This window comes from Diceros bicornis, chromosome 34 (assembly GCF_020826845.1).
Source record: "Diceros bicornis minor isolate mBicDic1 chromosome 34, mDicBic1.mat.cur, whole genome shotgun sequence".
Taxonomy (NCBI): domain Eukaryota; kingdom Metazoa; phylum Chordata; class Mammalia; order Perissodactyla; family Rhinocerotidae; genus Diceros; species Diceros bicornis.
The window spans coordinates 25,049,944-25,066,252 of NC_080773.1; the positions used below are offsets into that span (position 1 = coordinate 25,049,944).

The 16,309-nt window shown below is 54.3% G+C and overlaps 2 protein-coding genes across 6 annotated transcripts; one reads left to right on the forward strand and one right to left on the reverse strand.

Annotated features, from left to right (window-relative positions):
- Nucleotides 1-315: 315 nt before the first annotated feature.
- Nucleotides 316-6,362, reverse strand: IRF3 (interferon regulatory factor 3). 4 transcript variants are annotated; one of them, XM_058529885.1, is made up of 8 exons: nt 6,157-6,362; nt 5,175-5,347; nt 4,094-4,265; nt 3,937-4,007; nt 2,839-3,031; nt 2,360-2,737; nt 1,090-1,205; nt 316-571 (listed from the first exon to the last, which is right to left on the reverse strand). In XM_058529885.1, the coding sequence occupies exons 2-8, from the start codon at nt 5,337-5,339 to the stop codon at nt 404-406; spliced, it is 1,263 nt and encodes a 420-aa protein (XP_058385868.1). In that variant the 5' UTR covers nt 5,340-5,347; nt 6,157-6,362; the 3' UTR covers nt 316-403. The 4 variants fall into 4 exon arrangements, with proteins under 4 accessions (XP_058385868.1, XP_058385867.1, XP_058385869.1 ...); XM_058529884.1 differs by lacking the exon at nt 6,157-6,362 and adding an exon at nt 5,963-6,129; XM_058529886.1 differs by lacking the exons at nt 1,090-1,205; nt 6,157-6,362 and adding an exon at nt 5,963-6,130.
- A 72-nt stretch (nt 6,363-6,434) lies between these two features.
- Nucleotides 6,435-12,166, forward strand: BCL2L12 (BCL2 like 12). 2 transcript variants are annotated; one of them, XM_058529894.1, is made up of 7 exons: nt 6,435-6,537; nt 7,224-7,338; nt 7,553-7,695; nt 8,436-8,522; nt 8,611-8,702; nt 9,546-9,833; nt 11,949-12,166. In XM_058529894.1, the coding sequence occupies exons 2-7, from the start codon at nt 7,232-7,234 to the stop codon at nt 11,997-11,999; spliced, it is 768 nt and encodes a 255-aa protein (XP_058385877.1). In that variant the 5' UTR covers nt 6,435-6,537; nt 7,224-7,231; the 3' UTR covers nt 12,000-12,166. The 2 variants fall into 2 exon arrangements, with proteins under 2 accessions (XP_058385877.1, XP_058385876.1); XM_058529893.1 differs by lacking the exon at nt 6,435-6,537 and adding an exon at nt 6,578-6,895.
- Nucleotides 12,167-16,309: the final 4,143 nt, after the last annotated feature.

The following is a 16,309-nucleotide window of genomic DNA, read 5'->3' on the forward strand; positions in this document are numbered from 1 at the left end:
GTCCTGGGGCCTCCCTCGGAGAGCAGCCACCCTGGAGTCAGACCTGGATTCTGACCTGTCTTGTGTTTCCTACTTGGTGACCTTTGCTCCCCTCCAAGCCGTGTCTTGGTCTGTAAAATGGGGTTGACTGTCATCTTCTCACCAGGTCCCTGATAAGAGGCAAGGTGTCAGCTGCCCACTACCTGGCCCTCATGCAGTGAGCACCTGGGTTGGGCGTGGCCTGCACAGATGGGTAAACTGAGGCCCTCAGAAGGAATAACGCCCACCTTGGGTCAGGGCTGGCCTGGGGACACTTAACACCAGACACACAAGTGGTGACCGTGGCAAGAGCCAGTTTATTGGTTGAGGTTGGGGTGAGGGGCCTGCACCCAGGAGGAGCAAGGGCTTAGGCTTCCCCAGTGACTTAGAGATCCATGTCCTCGACCAGGTCCTGGAGGTAGGCTTTGTACTGGTCCGAGGTGAGGGAGAGTGGGTGGCTGTTAGAAATGTGCAGGTCCACAGTGTTCTCCATTGAGGAGGCACCCCCTATCCGCGCCATTTCTAGCAGGGCCCTGAGGCACGTGGGAACAACCTGCAGGAGGCAGGGGAGGAACACAAGTCAGGGGAAACACCCAATAGAGTCCACTGTTGGTGGGGGGTGGAGGGGAATGCACTACAACTCCTAGCAGCCCCACTGTAGCCCAGGATGAACCATTAGTCCCAGGGCTGCTGGAAGTGGTAGTTTTTCCCATATTCACACCCATAGGAGGCCAAAGAAGGTTCCTAGGGCTGAGGCTGCTGGGAGGTTCCCAGGAGCTAGGGCTGAGCAGTGTGGTCAGAAGGACTCCTGGGAGCTGTAGTTCCTCACAGAGGCTGCTAGGACTTGTAGTCACTGACTTCCACAAGGTTTCAAGAGCTCAAAACAGGATGGTGGGGGTGAAGCCATGGGAGGGACACCCAGAAGCTTCTGGGGATGAGGAACTGGTGGTTACAGAGACTCTTGGAAGTTGCAGTTTCTACAGGGGCTTCTGGGAGTTGTAGTTCCTGGGAACAGCCTCCTCCCCATTGTGAGATCCACCCCTCAGCTCCTGGAGCCCAGGGCTGCAGCACCTTGACCATCACGAGCCTCTTGGTCCACGACTCATCCTGGGGCCAGGACTCCCCCATGCAGAACCAGAGGGTGTAGCGTGGCGAGCGTCCACTTCCTCCAATGAAGGCAATCAGATCTGGGGGGCCCAGGAGCCTAGTCAAGGATGGGAAGAAGACCCTCTGCCTGCCCCTCCCCCCCAACCTGACTAACACCCTCACCTTCTCCCCTGACCTAAAGCCCGACATACCTCTACCACCACGACCAAGGGGCTGCTGATTTGGGGAAAGTGCCTGCAGTTCTGGCACAAAGTTAAATGTTCCTCTTCCCTCCCTCCCATCGGGGTGGGGCTAGAAGATCTGCCCCCTCACCCCCACGCCCCCAAAGCCTCAGCATTTGGGATGGGGAAACGGGCCCGGGAAGGGGAGTCAACTCCCCCAAGGATGCTCCATGATTCTGGAGTACAAGGTGGGTGGCAGTTACCACCTTGCACCCTCTAAGGCCCCGCTGTCCGCTCTGTAGCCATGAGCCACCGTGGCTGTTTAAATTTAAATGATAACTAATTAAAGTCAAGTAAGACTTGGGGCCGGCCTGGTGGCGTAGCGGTTAAGTGCACACGCTCCGCTTCGGCAGCCCGGGGTTTGGATCCCGGGCTTGCACCGTCACACCGCTTGTCAGGCCATGCTGTGGCGGCGTCCCACATGAAGTGGAGGAAGATGGGCACGGATGTTAGCCCAGGGCCAATCTTCCTCAGCAAAAAAAGAGGAGGATTGGCAACAGATGTTAGCTCAGGGCTGATCTTCCTCACAAATAAATAAATAAATAAATAAAATCAAGTAAGACTTACAACTTACTTCCTCAGTTTTAACTCACCTCATCTAAGTAGTCAACAGCCGCATGTGGCTAGGGGACACCATACTGGACAGTGCAAATACAGAGCACTGCCAGCATTGCCGAAAGTTCTATTGGACAGCAAAGCCATAAAGGACTTCTCTCTCCTGTCTGTCTACCCACCAGAATAACTGGTAATTATGACTTCGACTATGGCAGCTAGGTCCCTGTGCACCTCTGTACCCTGAGCCCTGTGTCTCCCACCAGCTCGGAGCAGGTTTTGAGGGAGAGAGAAGACCGTGTTCAGACCTGACAGGCTCAGAGCAGTCAGACCTTTGCCCCAGGTTAAACCGCAGGCAGAGCAGTAGGGTCTGAATCCAATCCCCAACCTCCTGACCCCAGAGTTCTTAACCACCACGGTCCACTCTTTGCACAGCAGAGCTAAGGCTCCTCCTCACTTACCTGCCACGAAGGGCCCCAGGTCGAACACACTTCCTTCGTGGTCCTTGGGGACCTCGCCTTCGGACCTGTGACAACTGGGAAGGAGCTCCTCGCCCATGGCCCAGTGCGCGTGGCAGTGCCCCAGCCTCTGGGCCCAGAGCTGCTGCCCTGCCCTCCACAGAGCCAGCCCCCCGCCCAGGCTGCTCAGTACACGCCTCACAAAGTTCCTGGCACCCCCATCTGTCAGGTACGCCTGGGGGTCTGGCAGTCTTATCGGCTGCCCAGGCAGTGTCCCGTCCACTGCTTCTGACGCCACCAGCCGCAGGACCCCTGGGCAGAAGACAGTCTGCTGGAAGACCTGGCGGCCCCGGTAGAAGGCGGTCACCTCGAACTCCCACGCTGAGCAGCGGCGGCAGCAGCGATGTGAAGGGGAAGAGAGATTGAGAGAGTGTAAGGGGGGCCCGCTGCCCCAGCCCCTCCCACCCACAGCTGGCACGCACCTTCCTCGGCCACCAACAGCTGCCTCAGTGGGTTTTCAGGGGGTTCCGAGTTTGGGCATGGAGCAAGAATGTCTAAGTTGGGGTTCAGCAAGAGCTGAGGGGGGTGCTCAGGGGCCATAGCCAGGCTTGAGGGTCCCTCATCTGGGACTGGGGCTAAGGTCATGTCACTCAGCAACTCCTCCACAATGTCTTCCTGGAGAGAAAAAACGAAAGGATCCCAGGGGCCGGCCTGGTAACATAGTGGTTAAGTTTGCATGCTCCGCTTCTGGTGGCCCAGGGTTCGCGGGTTTGGATCCCGGGCGTGGACCTATGCACCGCTCATCAAGCCACCCTGTGGCAAGCGTCCCATATAAAGTAGAGGAAGATGGGCACGGCTGTTAGCCCAGGGCCAATCTTCCTCAGCAAGAAAAGAGGAGGATAGGCAACAGATGTTAGCTCAGGGCCAATCTTCCTCACAAAAAAAAAAGGGGGGGGGCGGGATCTGGGCATTTCCACAGCCTTTTCTGGAGACTTCACATGGACCAGGCCTGTGCTCAGTAATGTGGGAACCCAGAGAAGTGACTTTGCCCTCAAGGGGCTTCCGGTCTGGGGGAGAGACAGCCATGGGCACAGATGGCAAAATATTTGCTCGGATATATGCTGGGCGCTGTGCTGGCCAGAGGTGAGCAGCCAGTTCCAGCCCAAGGACCTGGCTCCATGCAAGCACGACCTGGGCAGAGAACGCCGGGCAGAATTTCAGAGGGGACCCTCCGGCACAGACACTGGCAAGATCAAGGATAAGGAGGTAAATTCCCAAGAGGCTGAGGGTACCCTGCACAGCGAAGAAAGCTATGAAATCCTGGAAAGGTGTGTTAGGGCCTTGAATGCCTGGTGAAAACTCTTGAATTTTCTCCTGAAGACACTGGGAAGCCATGGGGCGGCTGTGAGCAGGGGAGGGACAGTGTCAGCTCTGGGTCTGGTGGGGGACAGACTGCAGGGGAGAGAATGGAGGCTGGGGTGATGGTCCAGGGGAGAAGAGGAGGCCTGAACAGGCCCGTAGGGACGCCGAGAGGGGTTGGGGCAGAGACTGAGGGCAGGAGGGTTGGGGCGCATTCTTACAGGGGTATCAGAGGTACTCCATCGGCCATCGGTGTCTGGAGAGGCGTCCGGCTCAGGAAGGTCCCTAAATGCTGTCGAGAAAGGTGGTGAGCACACTAGGGGTGCCAGAGACTCCCGAAATCCCATCCCTCCATGCGGAGCCCCGCTTCCAGCACACCTGGGCTCACAAACTCATAGACCTTGTGCGGGTCGTGGGGGTCCTTGCTCCGGTCATCGACTAAACGCAACACTTCCTTCCGGTTCAAGGCGGACCGGAAATTCCTCTTCCAGGTCGGCAGGTCGGGCTTATCCTTCCCAGGAGTGTAGGCACGGCTGGCCTCGGCCCAGGCCTGGGGGACCAGAGGCACCAGGATAGTGGGGAGGATGATTTAGACGTCGGCCCAGGGGTCCTATCCCTGCCTCCTCTCCTCCTGAGACCGCCCGCTAACTTGGCAAGGTTCCATCCCCAAACTTGGATTCTTTGTGCCCCAAGTCCTCCTACCTCCAGGTTTCAAAAACCTTTGCACTTTTTTTTTCTTGTGGTGAGGAAGATTAGCCCTGAGCTAACATCTGTTGCCAATCCTCTTTTTTTTTGCTGAGGAAGATTGGCCCCGGGCTAACATCTGTGCCTATCTTCCTCTATATATGGGAGGCTGCCACAGCATGGCTTGACAAGCGGTGCATCGGTGCGCACCCAGGATCCGAACCTGCGACCCCGGGGCCACGGAAATGGAGCGCGGGAACTTAACCACAACGCCACCGGGACCCAAACCTTTGCTTTCTAAGCTGGGCTTCTAGGTCCTTCTGGGTGTCTAACTCTGCCACCAACTTGCCCCAGGACATCCTCAGTAATAACCCTGCCCCCTCGCGCTCTAACTCGGTTTACCATTACAGATGTATCCTAATTTGGCGATAACCTCAGTTTCCGGGCAGAGTTTGGCCTCTCATGTTCCAAAACCCGCCCCCTCCTCATTCCACAACCAAGAGCCCCGCCCCCAGCGAGCCCTGAACCCCCAGGATGCATTTCCTTCACGTTCTAACCTCGCTTTCCCAGTTCTACTCCCGGGACCTGGCCGCCCCACTCTGCCCGCCAATCCTACAACCCCGTCCCCTCCCGTTCTAACTCCACCCACCTCCACCTGCCCGCATTCGCACGGGCCCGCCCCCCGAGTGCTAACCCCGCCCTCTCGGGCCGCCCCCTCGGAGTTCACCGCGCCAGGGCGCAGCTCCGAGTTTCCTGTGTGCCGGCGCGCACGCACCTGGAAGATGCCGAAGTCCTTCTGCTGGGCATCTTGTCGCAAGCCGTGCTTCCAAGGGATGCGGAAGCGCGTGCGGTTCTCGTCCAGCCAGGCCACGCCCTCCAGCTTTCCCTGGTCCAGCTGCGACACCAGCCAGGGCAGGATCCGCGGCTTTTGGGTTCCCATGGTCCAGCCTGCGCGCAGAGGGCAGTTCCTGGGCGCGGGCCGCCTCCCAGGCCCACCCGGCCCATAAGTGCCGCACTCAGACCTCCCTCTCACGGGGCCACGGCGCAGGTCCCGCACCTCTATTTTCCCGGGGTACAAACAGGAGACTTTCTCCTCCCATCCTCCATAGAGGTTCCCCAACTCAAGGAGAACTCCTTTCCAAATCCATTTTAGACCCCCCTCCGTTCCCCAAGCTCAATTCGGCCAGTGTAGACGCTTCGCTCTTCCATTGTAAATCGATCCCTCCCCTACATCTCCCAATGCAGGGACCCCCAGGGACCCCCACTTCCCAGGTAGAGCCTTCCCTCCAGTTATTTCAGTGCAGGCGCTACTCAAGTGTAGACCTCTACCTCTCGCACTTACTCTAGTGTAAACCCCTTCCACTCACCCATTTCCACCGTAGACCCTCCATCCACAATTCCCCCCAACTAGATAGCCTCCCTCCTCCAGGGGAGGCCCTGACGTTCGAGTGGCCTCCCATTAGCAGATTCCACCCTTCTCTCCCCTAGATCCCCCAGTGTAGACACCCCCGCCCGAGACCCCCCCCCCCCGCTACTTTTTCTAAGTTTTTTTTTACAGCCGACCTCCAGCGCTGGCCATCGCTTCACTTTTTTCTTTCCCTGCTTCCCTTTCCACTATCAGTACACACAGCCCCTCTCTCCACTATCAGGGCAGGCCCATCCTTCCTCGGGTTCTTCACTCCCGGGCGCCACCCACTCCCCGGCTTTTCCGTGTTACCGACGTAGAAGGTTGGGGCGTGCAGGAGGCTAGGACCTACCGCCAACTTTGGGCTTCGGTAACTCTCGAACTCGCAGCTGCACACTCCACTTCCCGTCAGCTGAGCTTTAGAGCGGTGGGGCTTTCTTTTCTATCGATTTCTTGAAATAAAAACAACTTTATTGTCATTTGGGTGAAAGATGCCAGAGCCAAAGGGGCAGCCCCAGGAGCCGGGAAGTTCCCCCCATGCCCTTTTTAGGCCTTCGGGCCACCGGCACGCTGGGAACGTCACATGCAAATTAGGAGGTACCCAGCGCTCCGCCCCTTCCGCGTTTGGGCCGCCACCAACGCGACCCAGTGCGCAGGCGCGGGAAAGTGGCACTAATAAAGAAAAGTTTATACAAGTGGTGGAAGAGGCGGCGGCGGCGGGGCCCGGGACCAGGTAAGCGGGACATTAGCGAGGGCTAGGGAGAGGAGGTAAGAGGAAGGGGCTGGGATCCAGGAGCGGGCACCCCAGTCCCGCTTCTCCGACATGCAAGCGTCCCGGTTCCTCGGGATTCCAGCCTGAGCCAGATACTGGAACTACACCTCCCAGCAGGCTGGGCGGCGAACTAGTGTGGACCGAGGGGAGTGTTTGCCATGAAGCCTGCTGGGATTGGTAGTTCCCGATCCTCTAAGGGCTTGAGTAAGTTGGCATATGACTTGAGAATCCAGAAGTCGGAGCCCCAAGCCTCCTTCTCCCTCGGGGACCCAGGGGTCTGAGGCCCCAATCCCCTTCTCTCTCAGACTCAGAAGTTCAGGTCCCTAGCACCCTTCTCCGAAAACTCAAGAGTCCAGGCCCCCAGCCCCCTCCGCCCTTAGTCTCAAGAATCCGAGTCCCAGCCTCCTCCTCTCCCAGGATCAAAGAGTCTTCGTCCTCATCCCTCTTCTCCCTCTGGGGACTCAAGAGTCTGGCCCCCAGACCCCAATTCCCCTAAAGGGCCTAGGAGTCTAGACGCTCACCCCCTTCTTCTCTTGGGGACTCATGAGTCCTGGTCCCCTCCTCATTTAGGGACTAGGAATTTGAGCTCCAAGCCTCCTCTTCCCGCTGAACCCTAGAGTTCATCCTCCAGCCCCCCTCTCTCACAGGTGCCCCCATGGCAGGCTCGGAAGAGCTGGGGCTCCGGGAGGACACGCTGAGGGTCCTAGCTGCCTTCCTTAGGCGAGGTGAGGCTGCCGGGCCCCTTGGTCCAACTCCGCCCAGGTAAGGGGAGTTGCTCTCCTCCCTCAGGGGCCTGTATTTGGGGTGGGACCCTCTCTAACTCTTGCTTCTGGTGTCAGTCTGCCTCCTGTCCCCTCTCCTTATATCTGGCTCTATTCCTTGACCCTGGGGTTGCAGGGAGAGGCCCTTAGCGGGAGGAAACCGGGACTGCGTGTGAGGGGCCTCTGGGCTCATCCTCTGAGGTCCCCTTCCCCAGGATCCCTGCCCAGGAGGAGCCGACAGACTTCCTGAGCCGCCTTCGAAGATGTCTTCCCTGCTCCCTGGGGCGAGCAGCAGTTCCCCCCGAGTCCCCGCGGCCTTGCTCCTTGCCCCTCCACCCCTGCTATGGTTCAGAGCCTGGTAAGAGATTCCCTAGGTGACCCATGAACTAGCTTTGATTCTTCAAGCAGAGACAGGATAAGGAACTAGTTCAAGATCACTCAGCTAAGAGAGTGGCTGTGTGGGGTCTCCAGCACCTACTCTCATCTTTCTGTGCGCCCCCTCGTCCCCAGTTCAACTGCTCTCTGTCAGTTCCGTGAGCTGTCTCCAGGAAGGCTTTGGTTGCTTTCTATTTGTTGTCTCTCTCCTTCCAAACATGCGTCCCTGCCTTTAGGACTTTTGTAGCCACCAGTACCCCCAGTAGAGAGGCAGGAGACCTGGTTTTCAATCACAACTCCCTGGCTGTTTGGTTACATGACTTTGGGAAGATCCTTTTCTTCCCTGCTCCTGTGTGTCTCCAGTAGCAAAGTCGGAATGGGGGCTCACTGGACTTGATCAAGAGTGACCAACAAGTTTCCTCTCATATGCGTGCCTGGCTACTGGGAGTGCTTGCTTGACAAGGATTTCGAAGCTGGGGAGAAGAGGTCTGTGATCGGTTGATTATGCCTGAAATGGGCAGGGATAGAGTTGTAATAGCTGGAGTGCCATATGTTTGCCTTCCTTGCATGGGATAATCTTTAAGGTTCAGTTCAGCTCTAACGTTCCAAGTCCAGTTTAGGGGACACGATGAAGTTTGCTCCCTGGCAAGGTGATTGGGAGAAGGAGAGAATCCATAACTTCTTGATGTCCTGGAGACCCATCATTGGCTCTTTTCACCCCAGGCCCAGCTACTCCAGACTTCTATACCCTGGTGGCCCAGCGGCTGGAACAGCTAGTCCAAGAGCAACTGAGATCCCCACCTAGCCCAGGTGAAGTACAGAAGAGCCCTGGAGAAGGATGAGGGTAGAAGGTTCGCCAGGGTTCTACCCCCAGCCGAATTCTCTTTTGCCCCCCTAGAGTTACAGGGCCCTCCACCCACAGAGAAGGAAGCCCTGCTGCGGAGGCTGGTGGCCCTGCTGGAGGAGGAGGCAGAAGTCGTCAACCAGAAGGTGATAGGTGGTCTGTTCCATCCCTTAGCTGGGATAGCAATTACAGGATGGTTGGGTGCTGGGATCAGAAGCTGGATCTGCATTCTCATTGGATAGTCAGGTGGGGAGAGGGTGGGACAAGGCTTCAATGACGGGTTGAGTGACAGAGGTATGGCCAGGACATAAATGAGTGGCTTTCATTGAACATTAGAGGGGCGTGGCCTAAACACAGGGGGCGTGGCCACCAGAAACATGATCTAGGAAAGTTAGGAACCAGTTGAGGAAGTAAGGAAATGTATGGTGGTGGGGGAGGTGGTGGAGAGGGCTGTCTAAAATCTGAAGCCCTGTTTGACTATATCAGTCATGGGGTATGTCTTAGAATGTGGGGGAAATGGACTGCCAGAAGGGGTGTGGCTTGTGATTCTCTCCTGGAATTTGATTGGCTCAGGGCTTGGGCAAAGTGTATGGTTCTATAATATTAATTATATGGTGGAAGGCAAGGTTGCAGACACCAGCCTGGCCTCCCGGGCTCTCAGGGAAGCCCACCGGGGCTTCTAGAAGCTGTCTAGCAGATTAGCATTCTAGAAGGCTGCTAAAGTAGAGCTTGGCCGTCATTGGCTTTCGAGGCCTCGGCAGGGGCGTGGCTTAGCTTCTGGGTTCTAGGCCACCTTTCTGAGAGTAGTTGGGCAGAGAGCATCGAATCTGGTTTGTGATTGGCTGATGTGATGGATAGGGGCGTGGCTCAGAGTGTTAGTACATATCTAGAACATGCTTGAGCCAGGAAGCCACGCCTCCTAGCCTCCTATTGGCTGCCCACGGGGGCGTGCCTGAGGCGGACCTTGCCTCTTCCCCTCCCCCCTACAGCTGGCCTCGGACCCCGCCCTGCGCGGAAAGCTGGCGCGCCTCTCCGCCGGCTCCTTCGCCCGCCTGGTGGAGCTGTTCTCCAGCCGCGAGGGCAACCCTCGGCCCGGCCGCGCACGCCCCTTGACGCCGTGCCCCGGGCCCCCGCCGCCTTCCCCGGAACCCCTGGCCCGCCTGGCCCTGGCCATGGAGCTGAGCCGGCGCGTGGCCAGGTTGGGGGGCACCCTAGCTGGACTCAGCGTGGAGCACGTGCACAGCTTCGCGCCCTGGATCCAGGCCCACGGGGGCTGGGTGAGCCGTGCAAGCCTCTCTGGGTCCCCTTTACCCAATTGTATGTATTTGTGTGTGTGAGATGGGGGAGGTGGCTTCTTTTCAGACATCACACGTTCCCCAGCCCTACCATTCGTCCATTCTGTGTTTACTGAGCACCTACTGTATACCAGGCGCTGCGGTAATCAGTGCAGACTCTAAGCCTGGTTTAAACCGCTCTGGTATACACTGACAGCTGTGAGTCGGAGACAAGTGAAGCCGTTCCCTGGGCCTCAGTTTCCTCATCTGTAAAGTAGTGAGAGTACTAGTACCCACCGCAAAGTGTTATTGTGTGGGTTAAAATGGGATCATCCTTTAAGTACTTGGCATTCTGTGGGCAATTGTTTATATGATTATCTGGCTACTGTCTGCCCCTCCAACACTGCCTGCTGAGTACCCTTGCCCGGGTGTCCCCTTGCCTCGCTTCCTCTGCTCCACTCTGTCACCCCCAGTGAGGCCTTCTCTGGTCCCCGTTTAAGACTGCAGCCACCTCCCCACTCTCCCACCTACTTCCCTTCCCTCCTTGCTACTTTACTTTCTTCCATGACACTCCGCACCTTCTAACACATGGCAGAAATGACTTGTGTTACTTATCATTTCTTTTTGTGTGTTATCTTCTCCCGTCCCTGACATACCGGCTTCAGAAGACCAGGGAATCAGTCTTCCCTTGCTCGTTCATGGCTTTAAATCCACTGCCGGGCTCAGTGCTGTGTACTGGCTGTGCGACCTTGGCAACCGTCCCCATCTTCCTGAGCACCCACCAGTCTCCCCCCACCTAATGGGCACCATCTCACTTACCTGCCTGGTTGCCGTGGAGATTCAGTGAGAGAAAGACGCATGTCACGCTCTTGGAATGTAATCGTTGCTTCATAGACTTGGCAGGAGCTGGCCGGGGTGTTGGAGGAGCAGAGAGGAGGGGGCTGGCAGGGCTGGAGCGAGGTGAGCGAGGAGGAGAGGCAGGAGAGATGAGAGCAGGAGGGGCAGCCAGATGTGCGGTCACGTGAGAATTTGAACTTGGACCCTGAGTGAGCCGGGAGTCCAGGGGAGGGCTCTGAGTTCTGAGCAGAGGAGGGACGTGAGCGGACTTAGGTGTCAACGGGCGCCCTCTGGCGGCCGCGTGGGGAGCCCTGTAGAGGGAGAGGGCGGAAGTAGGGAGCCCGGAGGAGGTGACTGGCGCTGCTCAGGGAGGAGAGGGTGGATCAGACCAGGGTGGGGGTAGTGGAAGATTCTGGATTTAATCTGGAAGTAGAGCTGACAGATTTTGCTACTGGAGTGAATGTGGGGACTGAGAGGAAGAGTCAAGGATGACGGACGCCAAGGATGCTGGCCTGAGCAGCTGCGGGGCTTCACGTGATGTTGCCTGGGGTGGGGAAGAGCTCCGTGGATTAGGGAGAGTCAGGGATGGTTGGAGGTGGTCCAGTCAAGGGAGAGATGCCCTTTGGCCCTCAAAGCAAGATGATGAGGGCACAGTGAATTTAAGTGTCTGGTGCTCAGTGCAGAAGCTTATTTGTAAAGTCATTTTATTTATTAAGGAATGATAACAGTAAGCTTGGCCAGGTGCTCAGCCCAGGGCTTCAGGGATGATCCCATTTAAACCCCACAGCAACCTTATGGGATTTAGTTATTATTCCCGTCTTGTGGAGGCTGAGAGGAAAGTCCCTCATGCAGGTGATTCCAATCAGCACATGGACACAAAGCCCAGGCTCTTAACCGTCCAAACCCCAGGACTCGTCTCCCTCTCTCTGCTGCCCTGTCTCTGTCCACCCCCATCTAGTGTCCACGCTCCTCTGGTGCTCTGCCCACCACCCTGGGGCTCTGTCGGTCCCCTCTCTCTCTAGGATTCTGTCCCCACCCACCTCTGGGTCCCTGTCCCCCTGTCTCTGGGTCTCTGTCACCCTTTCTCTGGGTCCCTGTCCCCTTCTCTCTGGGTCTCTGTCCCCCTCTCCCTGGGTCTCCATCCCCCTCTCTCTGGGTCTCTGTCCCCTCCCCTCCCTGGTTGCTTGCCTTCCCTGTCTCTGCTCCCACTGGCTGGTGCAGACGCCCCTGTGAGTGGAGGATGCCTCTCTGCTCACGAGGCTCTGCCACTTTTCCCCCCAGGAGGGCATCCTGGCCGTTTCACCCGTGGACTTGACCTTGCCCCTGGACTGAGATCTCCCTGAGAAGCTGCTACAAGACTGGACCTCATGTCTCTCTCTCTGTGTGCTTTCCCCAAGCCTTCCTATTCCACTCGGGGCTGTGGGGTGGTGGCTGCTCTCCCTGTTTCTGCCAAAAAGAAATTGTTTAAAATTTTTTCATATTAAAAACTTTTTCAAGTATTTAATTATCCTTTCACTTGAGAACTAAAGTTCTAAGTAGAGGAGATTTGGTTCAGAGAGCTCTCTGGTTTATAAATTGAGGAAAGAGCCAATTCATTTATTCTAGAAATATTTATTTGGAACGCCTACAAGAGCACCTGTCATCTGGATATACACCATATTTGAGGATCTCTGTAAGGATGATTCCAGCTAATTACATTTTTTTCCCTATTGCATGAATTATTTATTCCAGCTAATCCTGTGTTGGTGGTCTGGAGTCTTTCCAGCTAGTTCCAGAAGAAAGCTACAGTCTCCCTTCATGGGGCCTCCAGAACACCACTCTCTTCTCCTTTTTCTCCTCTCACTTTTTCTGAGCTTTTTTTGCTGGTTTCTTGTCATCCACCTGTAGACCGGGTAGGGGCCTAGCCCGCTTCACAGAATTATGTTTGTAAATGCATAAAATGAAATGCACAGGATTACAAAAGAAACCAATTACAGTCAATCCTCATTATTCGCAGATTCCGTATTTGCGAATTCACCTACTCGTGAAAATTTGTTGGTAATCCCCAAATGAATACTCCTGGTGCTTTAGTGGTTGTTGGTGGGCATTCTTGTGGGCAGAGTGGCAGAAGATTTGACCCGCCTGATGTGCACATTCTCTGCTGAGGTCGAGCAAGGTGACACGTGCCTTCCAATTTTTTTTTTTTTTTTTGCTGAGGAAGATTGGCCCTGAGCTAACATCTGTGCCTACCCTCCTCTATTTTTTTGCACGTGGGACGCCGCTACAGCATGGCTTGATGAGCAGTGTGTAGGTTTGTGCCTGGGATCTGAACCTGTGAACCCTGGGTTGCTGCAGCAGAGCATGCAAACTTAACCGCTACACCACTGGGCTGGGCTGGCCCCCCTTAACACGTGCCTTCTTGTTTCAGCTATCATACTATAAACAGGTGTCCTTTTTGCAATCTATTTAGTGCCACGTTTTTCACATTTTTGTGCTTTTTGTGGTGATTTCACTGTTACCACAGCCCCAAGCACAGTCCTGAAGTGCTGGCTAGCACTCCTAAGCACAAGAAGGCTGCGATGTGCCTTATGGAGAAAATATGTGTGTTAGATGAGCTTTGTTCAGGTGTGAGTTACAGTGCTGTTGGCCGAGAGTTCACTGTGAATGAATGAACAATATCTATTAAGTAAGGTGACTTTAAGCAGAAAACACACATAAAATAAGGTTGTTTATTGGTGGGCTGACAAAAGTGTTGGGACCAGAGGCTCACAGGAACCTGACCCTGAATTTTCCTTAGGAACGATGGCTCTGTGTTCACTAAGTCAGTGTTCGCAGCGACTTTTTAGAACATACACCACAAATCATAAGAATCGACCGTATATTGAAATAAAGTTTTCAGTGTTGATATAAAAATGAGTGTATATAATAATAGCCATGCTTCTTCATTAACATCAATTAACAACACCCAGAGAGCGTCTAATAACCATGATTTCTAAGTAGAGCAGGAATGACATTTTGAGGTATATTAGTTATTGCTGTGTAACAAATCCCACAAATTTAGCGGCTTATGATAATACACTTTTTTTGTGTGTGTGTGTAGAAGATCAGCCCTGAGCTAACATCTGTTGCCAATCCTCCTCTTTTTTGCTGAGGAAGACTGGCCCTGGGCTAACATCCGTGCCCATTTTCCTCCACTTTATATGGGACGCCGCCACAGCATGGCCTGACAAGCAGTGCTGCTGTGCGCGCCTGGGATCCAAACCTGGGCCGCCAGCGGAGCACGCACTTAACCGCTTCGCCACAGGGCGGCCCTGAGATTCTTTTTTTTTTTTTAATATAAAGTCCTCAGAATCTGGTGTGTGTCTTGCGCTCGCAACACATCTCGGTTCAGACTTGCCACAGTCCATTGCTCATTGCCCCATGGGGCAAGTGGCTGCCATGTTGGAAAATGCAGAATTTAATGCTGATGATGCCCCCACTTCTGACTCTTGCTCAGATCTCTCCCCTGAACTCTATACCCAGGTATCCCCCTGCCCAATGCCATCCTCTTTTCAATGACATTTGGTTATTCTGTAGTGTTGAAGAGATAGTTTGTATTAATTTTTTGCTCTTCGTAGCAGCACATAGCAAAAGTAATTGATCGGGTCAAAATACTTGGAAATCAGAAAAAAAGGTTAAAAAATGCTGACACGGGGCCAGCCTGGTGGCGCAAGTTGTTGAGTGCACGCGCTCCGCTGCGGCAGCCCGGGGTTCGCCAGTTCGGGTCCCGGGCGCGCACCGACCCACCAGTTGTCAGGCCATGCTGCAGCCAAGCCCCATATAAAGTGGAGGAAGATGGGCACGGGTGTGAGCCCAGGGCCAGTCTTCCTCAGCAAAAAAAGAGGAGGATTGGGAACAGATGTTAGCTCAGGGCCGATCTCCCTCACACTCACAAAAATGCTGAAACATTTGGAAAAATAGCAAAAAAAAAAAAACGGGGGGCCGGCCCGGTGGCGTAATGGTTAAGTGCACACGCTCTGCTGCGGCGGCCCAGGGTGTGCAAGTTCACATCCTGGGCGCGCACCGATGCACCGCTTGTCAAGCCACGCTGTGGCGGCGTCCCATATAAAGTAGAGGAAGATGGGCACGGATGTTAGCCCAGGGCCAGTCTTCCTCAGCAAAAAGAGGAGGATCGGCATCAGATATTAGCTCAGGCCTAGTCTTCCTCACCAAAAAAAAAAAGGCAGTACAGTAGGGGTCAAGATGTGGGCTGTGATAATTGATTAATAGGACTTCATCAAAATTTAGAATCTCTGCTCTTCCAAAGACAACGTTAATAAAATGAAAAGGCAAATCACAGATTGGGAGAAAATATTCCAAGTAGATATATCTGACAGACACTTGTCTCCAGAATCTATAAAGAACGTTTACAATTTCTGAATAAGAAAACAACACTGTAGGGGCTGGCCCGGTGGCTCAAGCGGTTAAGTGTGCGCACTCCACTTCAGCAGCCCGGGGTTTGCGGGTTTGGATCCTGGGTGCACACCGAGACACCGCTTGTCACACCATGCTGTGGTGGCGTCCCATATAAAGTAGAACAAGATGGGCACAGATGTTAGCTCAAGGCCAATCTTCCTCGGCAAAAAAAAAAAAAAAAGAGGATTGGCATAGCATATTAGCTCAGGGCTGATCTTCCTCACACACATACCAAAAAAAAGAAAAAAGAAAACAAAACCGTTTGTAAAAATGGGCAAAAGACTTGAACAAACACTCGATAAAAGAAGATACACACAAGGGCTGGCCCGGTGGCATGGTGGTTAAGTTCGCGCGCTCCGCTTTGCAGCCCGGGGTTCGAGGGTTCGGATCCCAGGTGCAGACCCACACACCACTCATCAAGCCATGCTATGGTGGTATCCCACATACAAAATAAAGGACGATTGGCACAGATGTTAGCTCAGGGCCAATCTTCCTCAAGCAGAAAAAAAAAAAAAGATACAGAAAAATGGCCAACAATCACACAAAAAAGTGCTCAACATTAGTGGTCAGGACAATGCAAAAGAGAACCACGAGATATCGCTTCATACCCACAAGAATGGTTAAAATTCAAGAAAATGGTGGAACACACTGGAAAACTTGGGAGTTTCTTATAAAGTTAAACATACACCTAACCGTAGCATACGACCTAGCCATCTGCTTCTAGGTTTAGCCGAGAGAAATGAAAGTGTGTGTCCACAGAAAGACTTGTAGGTGAACGTTCATAGCCACTTTATTTGTAATAACTCCAATCGGGAAACTACCCAGATGTCCATCAGCAAATTGTGATACAGCCACACGATGGAATACTCCTCAGCAGTAGAAAGGATGGGACAACTGTTGTATGCAACAACATGGCTGAAACTCAAAAGCATTATGCTGAGTGAAAGACAGACACCAAAGAGCACAAAGAGTATAATTCCATTCATATGAAATTTTAGAAAAGGGAAAGCTACACTATAGTGACAGAAAACAGAAAGGGGGAGGTCTTGACTGGAAATGGTCATAAAGGAACTATCTGGCGTGATGGATAGATTCTGCAAGTCGCATTCATCTTCATCCAACTAGTAACTTTCTGCAGGACGAGGAAAGCTTCCTGGAGTAGGCGGCCTCTGAGCTGGGCCCTGACTGACGTATAGGAGTTGGCCAGA